The following is a 20,550-nucleotide window of genomic DNA, read 5'->3' on the forward strand; positions in this document are numbered from 1 at the left end:
TGCTGACGGTGTGTCAAGGACTTGAGATTTCAACTGGCTTAGTGTTGCAGGTTGTCGTCATAGCATGGGATGCAGGATGGGAAGGAAGTGTGTGTATGTATATGTGTGTGTGCATTTGCATGTGCGTGCGTTTGTGTGCAAGTGCATGAGGCTGGGGGCAGGAGTTTTGCACACATGGACTTCTGTCTACCATTCTGGAATTAGGGCTGTGAGGATCCCAAACTTCATTTCGTCTTTTCTAGTCTTCAAGCCTAAGCTTCCCGGACTCGTCATCCGCATAGGCAGGCAGTTGCCACAGGTTGTTTAATTTGGTCTGGTTCCTTTCCTTATCAAGGCTCCAAACCCATGTTTCTCTGACCGTCTTTGACCCATCGGGGGCATCAATTCTGGTCACACAGCACTTTCTGGAAATTGTGTTCTATGAAAAGAAATTTGAACCCATTTCCCACACTCTGGTAGTTTCAATGCGTTCTGTGTCCTTCCGTATAGGAACCGCGGTCCCTGTTTAGGGAGGAGGCAACTGAACCGTGGGGCCCTGGGAGACAGAGCTCTGCTGAGACCCAGAGCCTGAGGGTTGTCAGGCTGGGTCCCTGCACAGCCTGTGGCATTCGGTCCCAGTCTGTACATGGACTCGCTTTCTTCTGGTTTCATCAAATTGTTTTTGTTTCTGTGGTTTCTTGCTAAATGACTGTATCATCAGATCCCACATGGCAAAGCCAAGACCAAAACCAGAAAGCACTCTTTCTTCATCTTTCTTGATGGCCCGCGGAGACTCTCGGAGCATCCAGCTTTTATTTCAGACGTGAAATGGAGCACAGGGGCTCCTGTTGGTCTGCCGATGGCAAAGGCCGGTGTGTGAAACCCTCTGTGAGCACAGCGTAGGAGGTGGTTCCTGGGCGTGTTGTAGCCTGCCTCGGACCTCTTCTTTGGCACATCTGACTCTGAGAAAGATAGGAAATCGCTGAGAAGGGACAAGATTGCAAGCACAGTGGGGCCATGTAGACCACACCCCTGCTCATGTCACCTCCTGGTCCAACTCTCTCACTGGCTCCCCATTGCCTACAGGTTAAGCCCAACCTCCTGGTCACGGCCTTCAGGACTCCTCTCCGGCTCTGCTTTTCCTGCTAGCCTTGCTGCCTACACTTACACTGTAGCTGTGGACTGTGGACTGTTCCAGGAACATGCTCCTTGTTGCTGCCATCCTCTCCTCATGCTGTTCCCTTCAGTGTAGTCTCTCTTCCTTCCTCTTTCTGTCACAGTGCCAGTCATCTCTCCAGAATGGCTCACCTGCTTCTCTAGGATGTCTTTGTGGGTTTTTTTAATTTTCATCTTCTTTCCATCCTCTGTGTTCCACTATAACTGGATACTTCTGACATTTTCTTATTATTTACACTGTTTAAAAAACATTATAAATACAACTATCATTTATTGAGCACGTACAGTGTAGTTTATACAAGCGATTTCATTTCATTTCATCTTTCTAATGCCTCTGCAAGGGAGCTGGTGTTCTATCCACTGCACAGGTGAGGACACACCCCTTACACAGGTGAGGGTATACCCACTGCACAGGTGAGGACACATCCCCTACACAGGTGAGGGTATACCCACTGCACAGGTGAGGACACATCCCCTACACAGGTGAGGGTATACCCACTGCACAGGTGAGGATGTTCAAACTTCCCCTGAGTTGCCCCAGTAGATCTGTTTGGACCCAAGGCTAGCAGACACCCAGACCCTCGTAGGTTCCATGTGTATCCATTTGTCTCAGCCAGTGGTAGCTGGAGCTGGTGAAGGAGGGTCTGGGTCACATAACAACCTCAGGTCTTTCACAGCCTTGGAAGACCTGGTTTTACCTTTTTAGAACACACACACACACACACACACACACACACACACACACACACACACTTCAGCACAGTGCCTGCCGGGCCGTCCCCAGGTCATTCTTTATTTCTTCAGCAGTGTGTTCTGAGCGGTGGCCCTGGGCACACTTAAAGTGTAACTTTTGCAAAATCTGGTAAAAAGACTTTAGGTTCTGCCGTGGCTGGTTTGACTCAGTGGATCAAGCGTCGGCCTGCGGACTGAAGGGTCCCGGGTTTGATTCCAGTCAAGGGCATATGCCCGGGTTGCGGGCTCGATCCCCAGTAGGGGGCGTGCATGAGGCAGCCTAGCAATGATTCTCTCTCATCATTGATGTTTCTATCTCTCATTCTCCCTTCCTCTGAAACCAATTTAAAAAAAAAAAGACTTTAGGTCCTTGGGAAACAAAACAAGCAAACGGCAATAAGATGGAATCAGGTAGTCCCAGGAAGTGTTGCCAGTGTGGATGTTTACTTGGTCAGGTTAAGGAGTGAGCGAGGCAGAAGAGGGTCCAGGAATGGCGCCTCCAGGGGCCCCCAGCAGGTCATGTTTGCCATCCTGGTCTGGGATCTGCCTAGGAACCCAGGAGTGAGCGAGTGGAGCACAGTGAAGGGGGAGCAAAAAGTTAAACAGTTCAGCTTGACCAAAATCATGATCTAAAATAATATTTAGGGACCTAAGGAAATACTCACCCAGTACATCTGTTTGGACCCAAGACTGGCAGACTATAAAATCATACTTAAACATCTAAGATTTAGTGGTATCTCAATTTGATTAAAATACAGGCCAGCACACGCACTCTCACTTATGCACAGGAAAAAGATCAGTGGATCTATTCAAAGGGGTTGAGACTCAGGGGTGGGGTAACCGGGAAGTTTTGCTTTGTTTTTACATAGTGTTTGAACTCCCAAATGTTCTAGAATGAAATGTGTTAATCAGAAAAAAAATACACACTAAATACTAATCAGAGAATCAGAAAAAAAAACAAGTAACGTAAAAAAACCCACACATTTAACACAAAAAATCAAAAGTGAAAAAGAAGAACATCAACAACCAAAAATCCAACATTCACAGGCACAAAGCAATCAGAGTGTGCCAGGGACAGGCTGGGTGGGGAGGACCATTGTTCTGACTCAGCCTGGCTCTCTTCTTAGCGTCCTTTTATGTGTGTGCACACAATTTCAAAGCTTTTTCCTAAGTTTATTTTGTGACAAGTGGCTTTAAACTCCCCCAGAGCTGGCCTTCAGAGGGAACTATGGCTTGAAAATATGATGAAAATGGGTGGCACTTCCCCAGGCTTAGGAGGAGTGTGGAGGGAGGGAGACCTTCTCCGAAAAAGGTCCTCCCCCTTCCCTCTGTCCCAGCTTTCCCTGCTTGGCTCTCCCTGGATGTGTGTGTTGGGGGGTTGCCTATCAAGAAAGAAAAATCATCCCCAAGTTCTCTTTCCCGTCTTGGATTCTTTGAGAGCTCCGAGGACTGAAGGGTCCCGGGAGAGCTGGATGTAAGAGGTGGAAGGGGCCTTAGGCGGTTTGACTCAGTGGATAGAGTGTCGGCCTGTGGACCAAAGGGTCCCAGGTTCGATTCCCAGATCAAGGGAGCAACCAATCGATGTGTTTGTCTCACATCGATGTTGCTCTCTGACTTTCCCTCTCTCTTCCACTCTCTCTCTCTCTCAAAAAAAAAAAAAAAAAAAAAAAAACAATAGAAAAATATCCTCAGGTGAGGATTAACCAAAAAAAAAAAAAAAAGAAGAAGAAGAAGAAGAAGAAAAGAAAATTAGAAGAATAAGAAAGAAAGAAGTGGGAGGGGTGACAGGAAGATAATGTTTTGCTTCAACTTTGTTCTCCAGGTATGCACACACCTACTAACATGATAGTCTTGGATAAAGAAAACGACATGCCAAAAAAATCTGTGCCCATTTCGCCCACATAAGCCAGAAAGATGGAAGTAGGAAAGCCTTTAGGTAAACTCTTCTCAATTTCAGTGGCAAACTAGCCAGACTTGAGTTTTATTTTTGTCTGATTTCAATGTTGATTTTTAAATCTTTGTACATAAAAATGATCAAGGAAAACACCTTATACATGCCTGAATAGCTTTCTTACTTTTTAAGGGAAGCTTTTTAAAAAAAATTTAAACATTTTTGTTGTTGTTGAGCTATAATTGACCTAGCATTATATTCATTTCAAGTGTTCAATATAATGATCTGATAGTTGTATATACCACAAAGCAATCACGATAAGTCTAGTTAACTTTTGTCACCCTATGTAGCTATAGAATTTTTCTCTTGTGTTGAAAACTTTTACATTTACTCTTAGCAACTTTCGAATATGTAAAACAGTGTTGTACATGGTCACCATGCTGTACATTACATCCCCATGACATTTATTTTATAACCAGGTGTTTGTACCTTTGGGCCCTCTTCACCCATTTGTTGGTGGTTCCTTTTAATGCTTTAGAAAAGGGTGTGTGGGGTTTTTTTAGGGATTTAGGGATGGATGACTTCATGCTGCCGGGTTAAAGTGGAACTGAACCGAGCCTTCCAAGTTCTGAATTCTGAGTGTGTGCGTTGGGGCAGGAGGTGGAATTCCTGGATTAAAACTAATGAACGCAAGTTTAAAAGACTCCTTCTCGAGCATCCTTTAGCTCTTCCAAATGTCATCTTGATAAGTTAATATAAATGAATCAGAAACATCTGCAGCAAAAATCCCCCCGAAACACACAAGGGCTTAACAATTAAATGGAAGAATGTTTTGCACAATGTGTTTCAGGTTTTAGCAGATCCAAATGTTTTGAAAAACAGTTAAGTTCTTAAGACATTTTGAGAATTTAAATGACAGTTGATTCTCCCTCCCCCCCGCCCTTTAAAAAGAGGAATGGTTATTTTTCTTTGTGTGGACTCCTGTTGCTCTTGTCCGTGGAGGAGATTCTTCTAGCAGAAGCCTTCATCTCTAGTTCCTGCAAACCGCTGTCCTACCCTTCCCCTGCCCATTCACAGACTCGCTTTCTAAGCGGACACTGTGTGCTTCGGGCACAGATTTCTCCAAGTCATGACCAGGCAGCGTTTTGTCCAGTTGTAAGACTTGTTTCTAGGTTCAAGTGGAGCTTTGTCACCACCATAGATCACTCCCGCAATTTCGAGAATTTCACAATTCGTAATCCTGGTTCACCCTTTCTGATGGCCCCAGTACAAGAGTTGGCTCTTGAGGAAAAGAAAAAGATGTCAGATGTCCCGAGGATGAGCTGAAATCTGACAGATTGTCCGGAGGAAAACAAAGCTCCGCTGTGGAAAAGGCTACAGTTAGATACAGAATATAAAAGCCACACTGGGTGCAGTCCCCTCCAGCCTCCGTCCTATTCTTGGACACAGGCTGAGGGATCTCGACAAATGTCAACTGAGCAGATGAAAGTGATTGATGTGAAGTTCCCTTTCAAGCTCTTATTTGAAAAACTTGTCCTTTTATTTTATTGACTTTCAGTCTCGCCATCCTGACGTCAGTGAGCTCACAGCCTGTAATTCTATCTGGACGTGAAGATGAAAGAAGAAACCCTTGCACAGTCTCGTTCCTCGTGGTTCCCCTTCAAGGGACACTGTCAATCTTTCTTGGGCTTCCTACGTGATCATCATTTAATTTTCTTTAGAGATTGAAAAGTCCTGATTTCCTAAACTTAAACAAAAAAAAAAGAGTAGGCCCGGCCGGTGTGGCTCAGTTGGTTGAGTGTCGTCCTGTGCACCACGAGGTTGCTGGTTTGATTCCCAGTCAGGGCCCAAGGCCCAGGTTGTGGGCTCGATCCCCAGTAGGGGGTGTGCAAGAGATAGCCGATCAATGTGTCTCTCCCTCTGTCTTACCCTCTCTCTAAAATCAGTAAAAACAATATCTATTTTTAAAAAGAGTAATTAAAAATAAGGGAGCATATTAGTAAATAATCTGCCATCACTAAAGTGTAGCAATGAATGAATGTTCTACGTAGACATGGTCCCTAAGATTTGCCATTTTAAATTTTAAAAAAATTGGGGGCATTGCTTGATTTGTACTTAATATGTTAACATGCTAGTTGGTGTCTTATACAACAGCTTGGAAAGAGTGATTATTTTACAAATATCCCATCTCTGTGGTGTGTGATGGCATGTGCACCAAAGCCTATTCTTTCAGAGAGAGGTAGCAGAACCAAAACTTCTATTGATTCTATTGAAAGGGGAATCAAGTTCCTTAGATATGCACTTACCAATCTCTAGGATCTAGATGAGACATTCTGGCTGATTATATGCAGAGTATGAGAATCAGAAGGCAAGGCAATGCCTAGTTTTAGTCCTGAATCCTATGTCTTTTGGGACATTCCCTTGACCACGGGCGGTGTTTTTTCTGGGCAGACACCGGACTCCATAAATGACTGTCATTCTGGAGCTCATCCGCTGATATCCCTTTTCTCCCACAATCCCAAGCACATGACGATGTTGTCTGCCTTGAAAAAGGCCCTGGGCAAGTGAGTGACAACCCTTGAGAGTGGATGAGAATGAGTATGCAGGTCGAAAGTATATTATTGCAGATGTAGCTAGCAATGACAATTTACCAGGTTGGGTTAATAAAAATAATGCTTTAACAGGCGTCCTCAAACTACGGCCCGCGGGCCACATGCGGGTGTTTTTGCCGTGTTTTTTTTTTACTTCAAAATAAGGTATGTGCAGTGTGCATAGGAATTTGTTCATAGTTGTTTTTAAAACTATAGTCTGGCCCTCCAACGGTCTGAGGGACAGTGAACTCGCCCCCTGTTTAAAAAGCTTGAGGACCCCTGCTTTAGAACTTCCAAAAGCCACCCATCGTAATGGGATACTTTCAGTATATATATATATATATATTTAACAAAAAGCAAATTGTCACCTACATTTTAGCCGAGAACACAAGGACAAATGTTCCTGCTCACAGTCAGAGATCTCCCAGCCAGGACTCTGACAGTGATGCGAAAGCCCTTTTTAAGAAATGAGGTTTGTTTTCCTGTGTTTTTTAAGGTTCATGAATCCTAATTTGGTATTCATCATCCAGGAATTTATGCAAAACCCTCATGAATGAAGGCAACGAGTGGGAGATGGCTTAGTGCTCTCCGTGTTGTCAGTTGCTTGCTTGTCCAGCTGCTGTTTCAGCGGGGCCTCTCCACATGTGCCCTTCCCTTTAGTTACTAAAGTTCAGTACCTTCCGTGGCCGAGTGCTTGTCTGGGCTCTGTTCCTGCATTTGGACTACTTTACTAGTGGGCTCCTGCCTGGGACTCACTAACTGTTCTCTTCTGCTTTGTCACCATCATTTTTACCTGTTGCTTTGCTCACATTCTCTAACTCTCTTACATTCCCATGGAGGCTTCCTCCAACACTGAGGATCAGATCAGACACCTGCTTTTGTGTTAAAAAACCCTTCACTGGAGGGTATGATCGCTGCTACTCAGCGTGCTGCCCGTGGGCTGAAAATTGGCTGCATGAGCATCACCTGGGAACTCAGACCTAGCAGCCCTGCCTCAGGTGAACTGCATCAAAGCTTGCATGTTAACAAGAGCCAGGTGATTCCATGCACATTCGCACAGAGAAGCACTTTCTGGAAATCCTCACTGCTGGGGTTGCGGCCAACAGCGAGGTCTCACTGAGAGGTTTCTCTGCCCGGCTCTGAACTGGGTGCTTTGAACACACCACCAACAGTGTCTGATTTAAGCGTCCCATCATCCCAGTGTGGTATGTACTAGTGTTGTGTACATTCTCGGGAGGGGAAACTGAGGCTCTGGGAGACTGAGGCGTTGCTGAGATTATTGATAGTAAGTGGTGGGCAGCCTGGATTCGGGCTGAGACACGTTGCTTCCAGAGTCTTTGTTCCCTCCCTCGGGCTCTGTGGCGTCCCTCCTCCTGGCGTCTCTGTGCTCCCGGTCAGTTCACTGTACTCACTGGCTTCTTTCCTGTCTCTGAAGCTTCTCTAAGCAAAGCCTTGTGAACGGAACACGGCTGCTTGGTGTGTTCCAGTGAAGAGCTTTGGGTCTTGGGGTTATTTTTCAGTAAGACGGTGTATGTATATAGCTGGATCTCTATAGTTGGGTTTCTCTCAGCCTGAGAATGAGCTCTCTCTCCTGCTTCCAATTAGAGAGAACTGCTTAGAGCTGCAGATGTCCTCCCAGACCTGAACTCCTCTGGCTCTGTTGAGAGTCAGGAGTATCTCAAACTTGACCTTTGGAAAAATACTTACGTTTACAGCTCTAACCTGAACAAATGGAATGAGTAATAAGACCTTGCAATGACTTTTGGTCCAGAGTTTAAGTTTGGAATAGCTATAGCCTGTGTACTCAGGGCCAAGGGTAAATTCTAGGAAGGTGGTACGTGAGGTCTGGCAGAGACGAAGGTCAGTGGTTTCCAAACTGATTACTGACCTGCTCTGAGGAGCTGTTCCAGAGGAGGACTGGGGGGCTGGAGGTGGCCTGGGCTGAAGTAGGGGTTCCCTGGGGCCCTCCTTACTTTTAACCAGTTAGTACAGGCTTCCAGTCTTTTATATAAGATGAATGCTTCACTAGTGCTACTCTGTCCTTTGCAGCTGAGGCCGCTGCAGTTCCGAAGGACGAATTGACTTCTCAAGGTCACACACCGTTTGGGCTAAAAACGATTTCTTGTTTTCCTCCTCTGAAAGCTCAGTCTGCTGTCTGGGTCAGCCCTGAGCACTTCAGTGGCGCTGACCCGGCCGTCCTTCCTTTGCATTTGGGACTCTGGTGTGTGTTGGGAAACAAAATGCTGTTCAGGTGTTCAGAGCGGAGCCAAGTGAAGAAGTTATATATTCTCGGTGTTCTTTCTCTTCCCATGGAACGAGTCTGTAGTGCCCCCTCTCTCCTGATCTGTTCATGCATCAAAGGCAGCCTTGCAGAGAACACAGAATACCCAAGGGCAAAATAGAGCAGCTCTTCTCTGACCCACAGGTTAAGTTACTGGAAACCCCACTTTAGAAGAATGTGCATTTGAGGAACTTATGACCAAAAAAGCAGGATGACATTGGGAGACAGCAATCACACTTTTTTCTCCTCCTCCCCCACCCCATCCCTCACCTCCTGCTGACAAAAAAAAAAATAGAGACCTGAGAGATTGTAAAAAGCACATCTAAAGATAGTACTTGGAACACTAGAGCAGTTTGCTGTCGTCGCTGAGGGTCTTTTCAATTATTTACTAGGATTAAGATATTGAACTTGGCCTCAGGTAAATCTCTAGGGTAGGGAAATGGTTGTCACTGAGTACTTATAATGTCAATAGCACTTGAAAAACCATGAAATGACACGAGAGAGGGGTTTGACCCTTGTCAGAGTTTGGCAAAAAGGTCTTGTAAAGCTTCAGTGCAGGACAGATTACCAGGTGTACCTGGTAGCTGGCAGGTTAAAGTAATCTATATGCTGAGAGGGCTCTTTACAGGGTTTACCTGAAGGTCAGGCCCATTGGATGTACATTTATAAAATGGAACTGGCAGAGATTAGTCCTCAGATTAGATGATAGGGGAGTTTTTCACTTAGTTATTGGTTCACAGTTCCTTGTCCCTGCTTTGCAAATCCAGTAATAATATTATCTTGGCAGAGAAATGAAACTACACACTTCCTTATTTCATTCACTTTGAACTCTCTGATCTCTCCTGATTAGGGTGGATCTATTGCCATTCTCTCTCATTTGAATTCGCTTAGAAGTTAAAGTTCATCCTGAGAGAGATGAACTTGTAGCTTGCAGTACATGCTCACCCCTGACTAGTAACTTTCTCCAAGGTAGTAGCATGCATTGCTCAGTTTGAGGCTGAATTCTTGAACTTTCTGTGACTGGTTGAGACGAATCCAGATACACCTCTGGAGCTGAGAGCAGTGTCAGCTTCCCCTGAGTCACAGGGCTCTGTGGGGGAGGTAGAGATGCTGGAATAAAATCAGGAACCTCTTAGAGAAAGGAATGCATACTTGGTAGGCAGCCAACAGCTATAGTTACATTCTTTCAATTTCCAAGGTCGTCTTTTTAGTTTATTTTATTCCTTACTTATATCATATACTCTTGCTTGGCCCATTTCAAGGCCTCAAACACAACATTGGTCCTTCAAAAAGTCACTGCCCCAAATTATTATACACTTTGGCTCCCTCCCTCTCTCCCAGCAGAAAAGAGCTCCTTGAACCCAGGGGTCATGACCTTGACTCATCTGAATCTTCTTCGCACCCAGCACAGGTTCTAGGCCATCATAGGTTCAGAATGAGTATGTGCAGAACAAATACAGATAACTGATTCTCTGAATTACCCCAGGATTCAAAAACCTCAGAATTTGTATAAAACAAAACAGAAAATCCAGACCTACAAGGGTGTTGACATAGTTCTCCCGTGGTTGGGTTGCCTCTTTTCCTCCCCATTGGTGTTTTTCTTTGATTTTATAAAGTCTCTGACTACTATAAATAGCGTGTTTTCTTTCTTAGCTCATCAAAAATAAACCATAATTTAAAGTTGTTCACCATATTTTGCATAGATTGCTTATTCCTGTTTTAACCCCCTTAAGTCTTTTTTTTTTTCCCCCTGCCTACTCCAGGATAAGAGGGGAAATGGGACTGTATATTAGCAGACTCTGTGTATATTTACTGCCTTTTTTTTTTTTTTTGCATCATCACTGTAGTGGGTTAACCTTCTTTGTCCCATTTAAAAGGTAAACTATTTTAATAGGGATTGCATTGAATATATAGATTGCTTTGAGTAGTAGGGACATTTTAAGGATGCTAATTCTTCCAATCTATGAACACGGTATATTCTTCCATCTGTTTGTACCTTCCTCTATTTCCTTTTTTATTAACTGGATCTTTATTGTTGAAAGTATTACAGCTGTCCCCCTCTTCCCCCAATTGACCCCCTCCACCCGCCCCTATTTCTTTTTCAATGTCCTGTCTTCCCTGATATTTCTGTCTTGGATGTTACTCAGTTAATTTGATGAAGAGCTAACTTTTTCTGTGATTGTGTGGACAAATTGGGTTGATAGATGTTCAACAACTATGTAGATTGATAGTAATAATGCCATAATGACATGAGGAGAGGCAACATCATGGCAACTAAGACCCGAGCGTTTTAGAGAGAGGTTTCAAAGTTTGTCCTCTAGTGGCATGTTCAATGAACTCAGTCTTCTCACTTTTGTTTTTCAGGCTTATGTACAGAAGTACATTGTGAAGAATTATTTCTACTATTACCTATTCAGATTTTCAGCTGCTCTGGGTCAAGAAGTGTTCTACATCACATTTCTTCCGTTCACTCACTGGAATATTGATCCTTTTTTATCCAGAAGACTGGTCATCATATGGGTTGTAAGTATTACTATTACTTACAGATTGCTACTACTTCTGCAACAACTACCTGCCTGGGCATCCAAGTACATTGCATATATGTTCTTTTTCTTTTTCTTTTTTAATCAGAGTTGAATGTTTGCCTGGCTTACTTTGGAAAAATAACAGGAAAAATTAAAGTGCTATAAACACAACTTGTTTTGTTTGCAAAAAAAAAAGAAACATACCTATAGATTTTGTGTAATGTAGTGTCCACTTTCCTGTGGGTAACTAAAACTAGACGAGGAAAGAAGTGATGTGTGGAGAAGACGGGACTTTTTGAGAACCCAGAAGGGCCATAAAATGCATCCTCCTAAGAGGCCCATTTGAGTAAAATTGGATCAAAAATAGAACCTGGAAGTTGTTGACTAACAACTCCAAGCGGTATTAAGCAGTACTCTATAAATATCGGAGAGACCAAAGCATATAAGGCAGGGAACCTTCCTGAGGGACTTCTCGTGTAGTGGGGGCAGCTGGCATAGACACAGAAACTCGGTGACTATTCCAGGTAGAGAGGTGGAGCCCCTTTCTGATGTTTTACTAGGGATCCTATTGTTTAACTTTTTTCAGAACCAAGTAAGTTCTATTTTTATTATTACTGTTATTGGGAAAGATGATGAATATTTGCAAGGCAGCAAGGCCTGCTGCCAGGTACGGGCTTTGGGATCAGAAAGGCCTGGGTTCAAGGGCAGCTCAACCACTTGCACTTGTCTGGGTGCCCTTGTCTGCAGCCTTACCTGTCTCATCAATATAATGGTGTTGGTACCGCACATCTCCCAGAATCGTTATGAAGACGTCCAGAGTGTGCACAGAGCTCAGGGCCTGATACTTGGGAACATGATAACTCATAGTGACTAGTCCATGAAGGCAAAGGGGTCAGCAAGATCAATGAATTCTAAGGTCGAACATTGTTTGGTGGGGAGAGGGAGCTTCAGGGACAAGGATGCCAGCATGGCTGGTTTCCTAACTCAGGTTTCAAAAAACTAAGGTTCAGGATGGGTGGTTGTGTGTGAAGGAGTTAGAGTTCTCGTGCAGCTACTGTGCTCTGAGAAGCGCTGTGATCTTAAGTCAGTGACTGCCCCACCCCACTCCCGGCTTCATTTTTTTTTTTTTTTTCATTTCTAGAACAAGTTAGGGTGACCTTGATCAGGAGCCATAAACTTAAGTATCCTCAAAGGCAGGGGAAAGAAGTAAAACAGTGAAGCCCTGGGTTGGGAGAGGTGCCCAGGGTGGGAGGGATCAGTGAGTCCCCTGGGAGCAGCTGTCCCTCTGAGCCTGCAGTCACTGCCACAAGGGAAAACGGGCCGGAGTTGCCAGATCTGTTTTTCACATGCAATCGCCCGGGTTTTACGTGCAGGCTTACATTTCTTTAAAAGCATCACATGCCAACGGAACACAGAATACTTGCAGTCCAAACGTGTGAGGCCTGGGTTGAAGCCTCCAGCCTAAAGGACCACTAAGGTTCTAGGTTTGCCATTAGGATTATTTGGCCTCGGATGCTCCCTGTTTTCTCCTTTTCTGCCTAAAACTGCAAGCCAGGCTTTCCTCTGCCTGTCTCCTGGCCAGCCCTCTTGTGAAATCCAGCTTCTGTCTGAAAGGATGATCCTCTCAGAATATGCATCTTGCACCAGGTGAATGGCAGGGCAGTTGTCCCCTTCCTGTCTGAGTCCAGCTTCTGTACCTGCAGAGCAGTGGCGGCCATTGGAGGAGTCGGGGGTGGGGAGCATTCCTTCTGTTCTGAAGATCTGGAAATGCTTGAAAGACCAAGTGCTTAAGTTTCTTTCAGTCATTTATTTTCGGAGGTACCAACCCCACTCCCACCCCCCCATCCAACTTTTATGGAGGTAGAATGAGGCAAATGATGTTAATTACTTGTAATATCCTGGGAATATCTTATAATGGGGAAGGTCAGCTCAAGGCCAGTTATCTCCTCCAATGAGGGTGGAAACCTTTCCTGAGGGGACGGGAGGAAGTGGTCACAGGGCTCTCTGATTGTCGTTATTGGTTGTTATTTTCCGCTTTGGCGTCCTCATTTCAAAGTGCGCAGAGGATTTCCTGTTTGGGGTAGAATTACCAGCCTTTTATTGAGAGTGAGCAAATAAAATCTTTGCCTGAAAAAGGAAAGCACCTAACCTTTGAGGATGCAGTTCGTCCTGAGCTTTGGCGACTTGTGACTTGCTTTTAAAAATGGGTGCATGGCCAGGTCCACCAGGCACCCAGGTTGAAGTACATGTTCTGTGTGCTCATTTGCATCTGGAAGGCCGTGCGTGTGATTCTGGCAGTTCTGATGGAGAGAATGGGGACCGTGGGGGTCCTGGGGGGCGGGGAGACGGCAGAGATAAATAGATGTGGAGAGAGGGAAGGGGAGGGAGGGAAATTAGCAGGTAGGAAGGGAGGGTCCTCTGCACTACAGAGATAATGAAGAGAGGTGCTTGGCTGGGCCCCAGTGTTGAAGGTGGACAAAGGGAAGGGAAATTCCTGGGGTGTTGGGGTTGGAGGGGAAGGAGAGGTGGAGCAGGGTGAGGCTCTTGTCAGCTTCCTACAGACAGCCTCTCTCCTGCAAGGGCTATCCCTGAATGAGTGGCTGCCCCCTCAAGGGCTGAGGATTAAGAAATGTTAATTACATAAGGGGCAGAGCTTGAAGTCTTGTAACTTGAAACATCTAATCTCACCCAACAGTCTTTGGAAGGCAGCTGCATTCAGGAGCGCCAAACCTCTTGTCAAATTTTATATTAATTTTACAGTTGTCATTGGATGAAGTCCCAACACGTTTTATTGCTTTTAAAAGTCATTTGTTCTATTCGGGGTGACTCATATGGTCTGAAATAGTTTAGCAGAATTTATGATTTGCTAACTGCTTTCTCATCACAATCCTGATTGTTTCTCCCCTATGTGGTACAGCTTTTTATTGCTTTTATTGGCATCTGTGTTCATTTTATATTTTTTCATTACCATATTTAATCTTCATAACAGTGGGCTAGTATCATTTTCATCATTTTATAGATTAGGACAGTAATACTTCAAATAATAATAAGCCATGTCAAATGCTGAGCCCTTAGTATATATGCCTTGCACTGTAATAGTGCTTTTTATGTTTTACCTCATTTAATCCTGCCAGCAATCCTGATGAGGGTTATTGCCAGCCCATTTTACAGATCAGAAAACTGACATGTAGAAAGGTTAAAGGTTAAACTTGCCCAGGATTACATTGGATTAAGTAACGAAGTGGCCTTTTGTGCTAGAAAGAGAGAGGACTACCATGTTTGTTTCTTAGAAAAACAGCTAAATGACATGAAGAGCATTCACTGTCCATTAAAAAAAAACACACAAACAGATGTTCAAGCTGAAGTTTAAACATTAAATGTTGTGCATAATGTTCTCTTCTATTGCTTATTTGCTCTGGTTGTGGTTCATGTTGGCTGTATGGCATTTATTAGCTCTGTATTCCACATAATTGTCTTTTATATACCTTTTTTGACAAGTCAAAGGTATTTATCTCAGAAAATTTAGATGAGCTTTTGTTAAACGAGCTGGAAGACATCAAATCAAGTCATTATTTCTGTCACCTGTCACTTATCAGGGTTGTTAACCTTCATTGGTTGGATTCAATAGAATCTTAGACTTTGGGACAGAAAAGTTGGGGAATGGGTTATCTAAGTAGATGCTCATAAAAAGATATTGTTGATAGTGCTTCAGAAGAGCCTCAGTCCAACTGAGTGGTTGTGATCTCTTGACTTCCTTTAGCGGCACGGTAATAGCCCCACCAAAAATTAAAACAGAGGCTTTAAAATAGCATTGCTGTATCCCAAAAAGGTTAGAGGCACTTTCATTGAACCTGCATGGGGTTTAGCTTTGTAACATGAAGCCAAATTCACTTTTGGCTAAATAACTTTATTCTTCAGTTTTTAAAAGAGCAGTACAAATACTGATAACACGATTGATCCTCGGGAGGCTCCTTTTCTCTGTCCTTATATTTTACTTGTTTATATTCTGCCTCTTTTCATAGATATTTCATGGCATTCAAGATGAGATATACCAAAAAAATGGGAACAGTACATAAAATAAAAATCAGGAGGAATACAGATAGAATAACAGATTGAGGTTTAGTGTACAGTTAAATGTAACTTGCTGATTCAAAGTTGAGCCACAAATTTGTTCTTGAACTTTGCCTTGACCAAACCAAAATGAAATTACATTATCCAGAGCACTTGAGATCTTGCTCCCCGGAATATATGTCAGTTTGGCTCAAATAAACTCTTACAAAAATTCTCAAAAACATGCACAAACATTATCCACTGGGAAATGATGGGCTTGTTGCTAAGAGAGGAAGCCTTTTCCTGCCACATGGGATTGGTAGAAGCGCTCTGGCCAATGACTCATGGCAAAATTATTTTCCTAGAACCTTGTTTGCTTTCAGTCCCCACATCATCTGTGTGAAAGTTCTCATTTTGAAGCTTCCTCTTGAGCTTTGTGTGTGGTTCTTTTTCAATCGTTGCTAATTTAAACCATGAAAAAATGGTATCTCGGTTTATTTCCACTTCATGTATTTTTAGTGAGGATGAAAACTTTTTTCAGATTTATTTTTAGCCATTTGTATTAACTCTTGAGAATTGTCCATCTGCCTTTTGAGTACTTTTAAAAGGGACTTTAATATTTTAATTGATTTTTCACCAGGTGTTAATATAAAATGGTACCGAACTATTGATTTTTCTTGTCTGAGGCAATGTGCCTTTATTAGATTTTTAAGAGTTTAAGACTTTGAGAAATGGTATTTGACTTTATGGTATCATCAATAGTGCCCTAAGAAAGTCATTTAAAATTGAATTTTAACGCTTTTATTCTGTGTGTTCACTTTAGGCACAGACCTCTCCACTCCCTGTTGTCTTGCCCTTTGTGATCTCCCTGGTTCTTTGAAGGCATTTAAATTGGGGAATCCTGTCTTCGGGCATTTAATCTTTCTGGCCAACTGCTTTTCCTTATAATAAGTAGCTTGCTCAGGGGTGACCAGCCCTTATTAAACCTGGTTCATGCCCTCTGAACTCCAGTAAGGTTAACAATTTTCTTTGAGTTTCCCCTGTCCTTTTTTCCCATTTGTAAAAGAAAAAAAAAGTTTGTTTGTTTTTTTACCTAACATCAAAAGATATATTCATCAGCATCCTAACCTGTGTGTGGTTATTTTAAAATAACTGATATATCAAACTGTTCCTACAGTTTCACTGATTGTGTTGAAGGCCCTGACTGCTTCTGAGAGTTTCTCTTCTACTAATTCACAGCTTTTGATGATCTGCCCGATTGGAAGCAAGGCGTGTACATGGGGGGGGGGGGGGGGGGTGTGTGTGGCCCTGCTTCCACCTCCGTCAGCAGCTGTGAAGTGTGGTTAGCGGTTCCTGGTCCTGTGATACCATGAAAGGAACGCCGGCTGGTGTTTATAGGTAGTGCGTGGTTCTTTGGTTTCCAGAAACGAACACCACTCCAGCTAGCTCAGGAAAGAGGGCATTTTTGCAAGATTCCGAGGAATCCTGTAAGAACCAGACCCACCCAGAAACTGATGCCAGGGAACAGTTGTCTGCTACAGGGAAGCTGTCACTCCACGTGTCTGCGTCTTTACCTCCTGTTGCCAGCTGGTAACTTTCCAACCATCTTCAGATTTTCAAAGACACTCTGACCCAGCTCATGTGTAGCATGACCCCGTCCATCTCGGGCCAGTGTACACCATGGCTGTACTTGGTCCAAACAGCTGTGTTGGGGATGAGGATAGACCAGTGGTCGGCAAACTCATTAGTCAACAGAGCCAAATATCAACAGTACAACGATTGAAATTTCTTTTGAGAGCCAAATTTTTTAAACTTAAACTTCTTCTAACGTCACTTCTTCAAAATAGACTTGCCCAGGCCGTGGTATTTTGTAGGAGAGCCACACTCAAGGGGCCAAAGAGCCGCATGTGGCTCGTGAGCCTCGGTTTGCTGACCACTGGGATAGACAATTAATATCGGAAGGGAGCTGTGGGCCAGGTTGGAATATCAAGAGATTTGGACTATAATCCTAGCAGTGAAAGCCCACTCAAGGCACTTCCTGATCTGGCCTGGGTGTCCCTAGCTTTAAAATGAACAGCTACGGGAGCCTTGGAGGCTTGTCACGTGGTCATGAGCCTTCTCTATGTGCTCGCTATGCGACACTTAACAGAGGGCCATCCAGGGTGGGAGACGGCAATGAGGGGGGCGGGGAGGAGGGACATATGTAATACTTTCAACAATAAAGATTTATATTAAAAAAAAAAGAAAAGAAAGAAAAAGAAAAAACAGAGAGGCCCATCCATGGTGTGGAGTCAGAAGGAGAAGAGCGAGCGTTGGGCAGGATCACATTAAGGAAAGGAGGAGGAGGAGGAGGAGGAGGAGGAGGAGGAGGAGGAGGAGGAGGAGGAGGCGGCGGCGGCATGGTGTCCCTTTTGCAGACCCAGTGCTAGCATGGCTTTCCTTATTTCGTCTTGTGTTGTGAATCCCCTCAGTAGCAGACAGTGCATTTGAAATGTGTATCTAATCCATTGCTTAATAAATGTTAGATGGTTTGCCGTTTTGTATTCAACACGATTGGAGGAACACTTTAGAAAATGCTTAATTGCTTGGGAAATATAAATTCCTTTTTTTCCCCCTCACAATCAGAATCCTGGCAAAAGATTTCCTTTTGGCAGGTCCTTCTGTTCCTACTCTTCCAAGTCAAACGAACTGGTGTTGGAGAGCATGAGTTGAAAAGGATGGATTTCACACCTTTCACAGTCTGATGGTTGAGAGCTAGCGAGCTGATTCCTGCGGTACAAAGCAGTCCTAAAATTCATATTTAAGTCGTGCCTACCAGCTAGATAGTGTCTATCTGCAGTAGAGTCTAGGGTGTTCTTTTATCCAACAGTCTTATAAATTGGAGCAGAGGCGAACTTGGTGATAACACATCACAATGCAGTGGCGTCTCTGGATGTGGGCTGGCTGCCACCTGGCTGTGTCACAGGGAGTCTGAGACCCGGTGAGGGAAGAGAGCAAGACAGCCTGCCCCTCCCTGTAATTCACAGCCCCCAGACGGGGGTCAATTTTAGTGCCAAAAGATGACTTGAAATGCGATTATCTCCTAATCCTCTGTTTAAACCACTACCACCGTTCACTTCAAAAGACTGCCCTGCTTGTTAAGTTGGTTCTTGCTTGAGATTAATGAGTCTTGAAAAGTATTCAACAATGGCCAGATTGTAACCCTCGCTGACTCGCATTGAGTGGAACAGAATGAGGCGTCAGAGATTCTGCCCAGTGCCTCTGAAGTAGAATCTTGTAATTTAGCCTTAGTTAAATATTAAGTCAATGTCTCTAGGGGGTTTATTATGCAAACTGTATTGGTTTTGAAGCACAATAAGGAAATCTTTTCGTTTTAGTGTAGTGGGATTTTTTTTTTTTTTTTTAAGCCTTTAAACTGGGCTCCTGTGGTGGAATGGATGGATTTGGATCTCTTTAATTATCACCGTCACTACCTGAGAAATGGTTCCCTACCCTCTCGTTTATGATGAGGACTGGAGAAAGTGCCCACATTGCCCTAACTCCCTTGCCCTTCCCCCACCCCCAGCTACTGTCCCTACCCCCCACCCCTTAAGACTGCAAGGATGGTCTTTGATTTGGTTTAGGTTTAGGTTTTGATTTTGTTCTGAACTCGGCCTCTGATTCTAGGATCCTGGCTGTGAATCACTGCAGTCTGCATTAGCCTTCTCCCCTAATTAAGTATAATCTGGCTTTTTCGTATATTAAATGTGCTCAGTTAAATTGATTTTTTCATTTTACAAGCAGTGAAGGACTTGTAAAATGAAAAAAAAGAAGAAAAAGTCCCTTAAACTTGCCTCATTTATTGTCTGTCTGCTATCTATGCCTTGTTTGATCACAGCATACAGTTTATATGCTACTTCGTGATAAACGGTTTGATAAAAGATGACTTGAAGTTCATTATGAATACATAAGAAAAAGAGGGGAATGGGATGGTGATAACTCATGAATCTTTTCACCTAAAAGGAATCATTGAATCAAAGGATGGTTTATTTACCTTAAGAATTAGGAAACTTGGCTTCAATCCAAGTGAAAATGTACTACCTACGTTTATTTTATATACCCATGGTTTTGTAGTGTTAGTGGGGGGCATGGCCAGGCTGGGATGGCTCAGAGCTTGCTGGCTGTTACACGTGTGTAATCAATTGTAGTCCAGTTTACTAATAACTAGCCAAGTAATATTTATCTATTTCTGAGCCTCAGTTTGCCCATCTATGAAATGTGGAGTTGAACAAAATGAGTACAGGACCCCTCTTATTTAGAAAGTTTTATGATTATTAAAAAAAATATTGATGGTGATGCATCTTTTAGGATATCCAGTCTTTTTAATTGGATGTTCGGCTTCAGTAATGCCTTCGGCTGTATAAAATTTCCCTGGTGTGACACCCCGCACGCCTTGACTTGGTTGGCTCCTACCAGTGTTCTTGGGGGCCTGAAAGAGGAGCAGTTCTCAGTGATTCTCTGTGAAAGGGGGCCTTAGGGAGAGAGTGGGACCCACCCTGGGTCTGAGTCACTAGGAACCACTTGTATGTCAAGGGACAGCGGCACTAGGTGAGGGCTCAGGGCTCTTCTAGTCCAGGCACAAAGCACGGGCTTCCCAAAGCCCACAAGCCTTGCTCTGAGCTTCCATGTTTGTGTGTGTGTGTGTGTGTGTGTGTGTGTGTGTGTGTGTGCGTGCACTTGCACACTTATAAACTCGTTTGCATTGAATATGCCCAGATCTAACTAGAAAAAGATGTTATGTTTTTATCCCTTTCAAAATTAAATTTCTTTTGGCATTCACAGGCACTGAAATCAGAAGGGAAAATTTTTTTTCTTTTAATTAGAAAATGTTTTCCAAATACATAGCAATTTGACTCTCGGGGTTGGAAAACAACATTCTGAAGGTTCCCCCCAAAACTGTACCTTGCAAATTAGCAAGTTGTGAGCAGAAGGAAGCTTGCTTCCTTTTAAATGAACACTAGTGAAAGAAAGGCTCAGTGAGTGAAATAAGAGAGCTGACATCTCTAGTTAGGCCAGTCAAAGGAGGAAATGAAACTCTGGATGTAACCTGTATTAAGGCTGCCAGTGGGATGAAGTCCATACCTGACCACACCCCCAGGAGGGTGGACCCCAAACCCAGGATATCTATATATATAAAAGCCTAAGCGACCATCTGACTATTCGACCATCCGACCGGTAGCTATGATGCGCACTGACCACCAGGGCGCAGACGCTCAACACAGGAGCTGCCAAGCTGCGGTGACTTGGCCACTGCGGTTCTGAGGTGACGCACCCGAAACTAGAGAG

General features: G+C 43.8%; 1 protein-coding gene across 4 annotated transcripts in view; it reads left to right on the forward strand.

The window, feature by feature from the left end:
- Positions 1–20,550, forward strand: part of SGPP2 (sphingosine-1-phosphate phosphatase 2) — a 98,284-nt gene that overhangs the window by 43,588 nt on the left and 34,146 nt on the right. For all 4 annotated transcript variants that reach the window (XM_079782575.1, XM_079782576.1, XM_079782573.1 and 1 more), the window contains one exon: positions 11,015–11,173. Coding sequence is in view for 2 of the 4 variants with exons in the window: in XM_079782573.1 (XP_079638699.1) it covers positions 11,015–11,173 (159 nt within the window). In the remaining 2 variants the exon portion in view is untranslated. The remainder of the gene's footprint in view (positions 1–11,014; positions 11,174–20,550) is intronic.

Source organism: Cnephaeus nilssonii, assembly GCF_951640355.1.
Source record: "Cnephaeus nilssonii genome assembly, chromosome: 10".
In the NCBI taxonomy this organism is placed as follows: Eukaryota; Metazoa; Chordata; class Mammalia; order Chiroptera; family Vespertilionidae; genus Cnephaeus; species Cnephaeus nilssonii.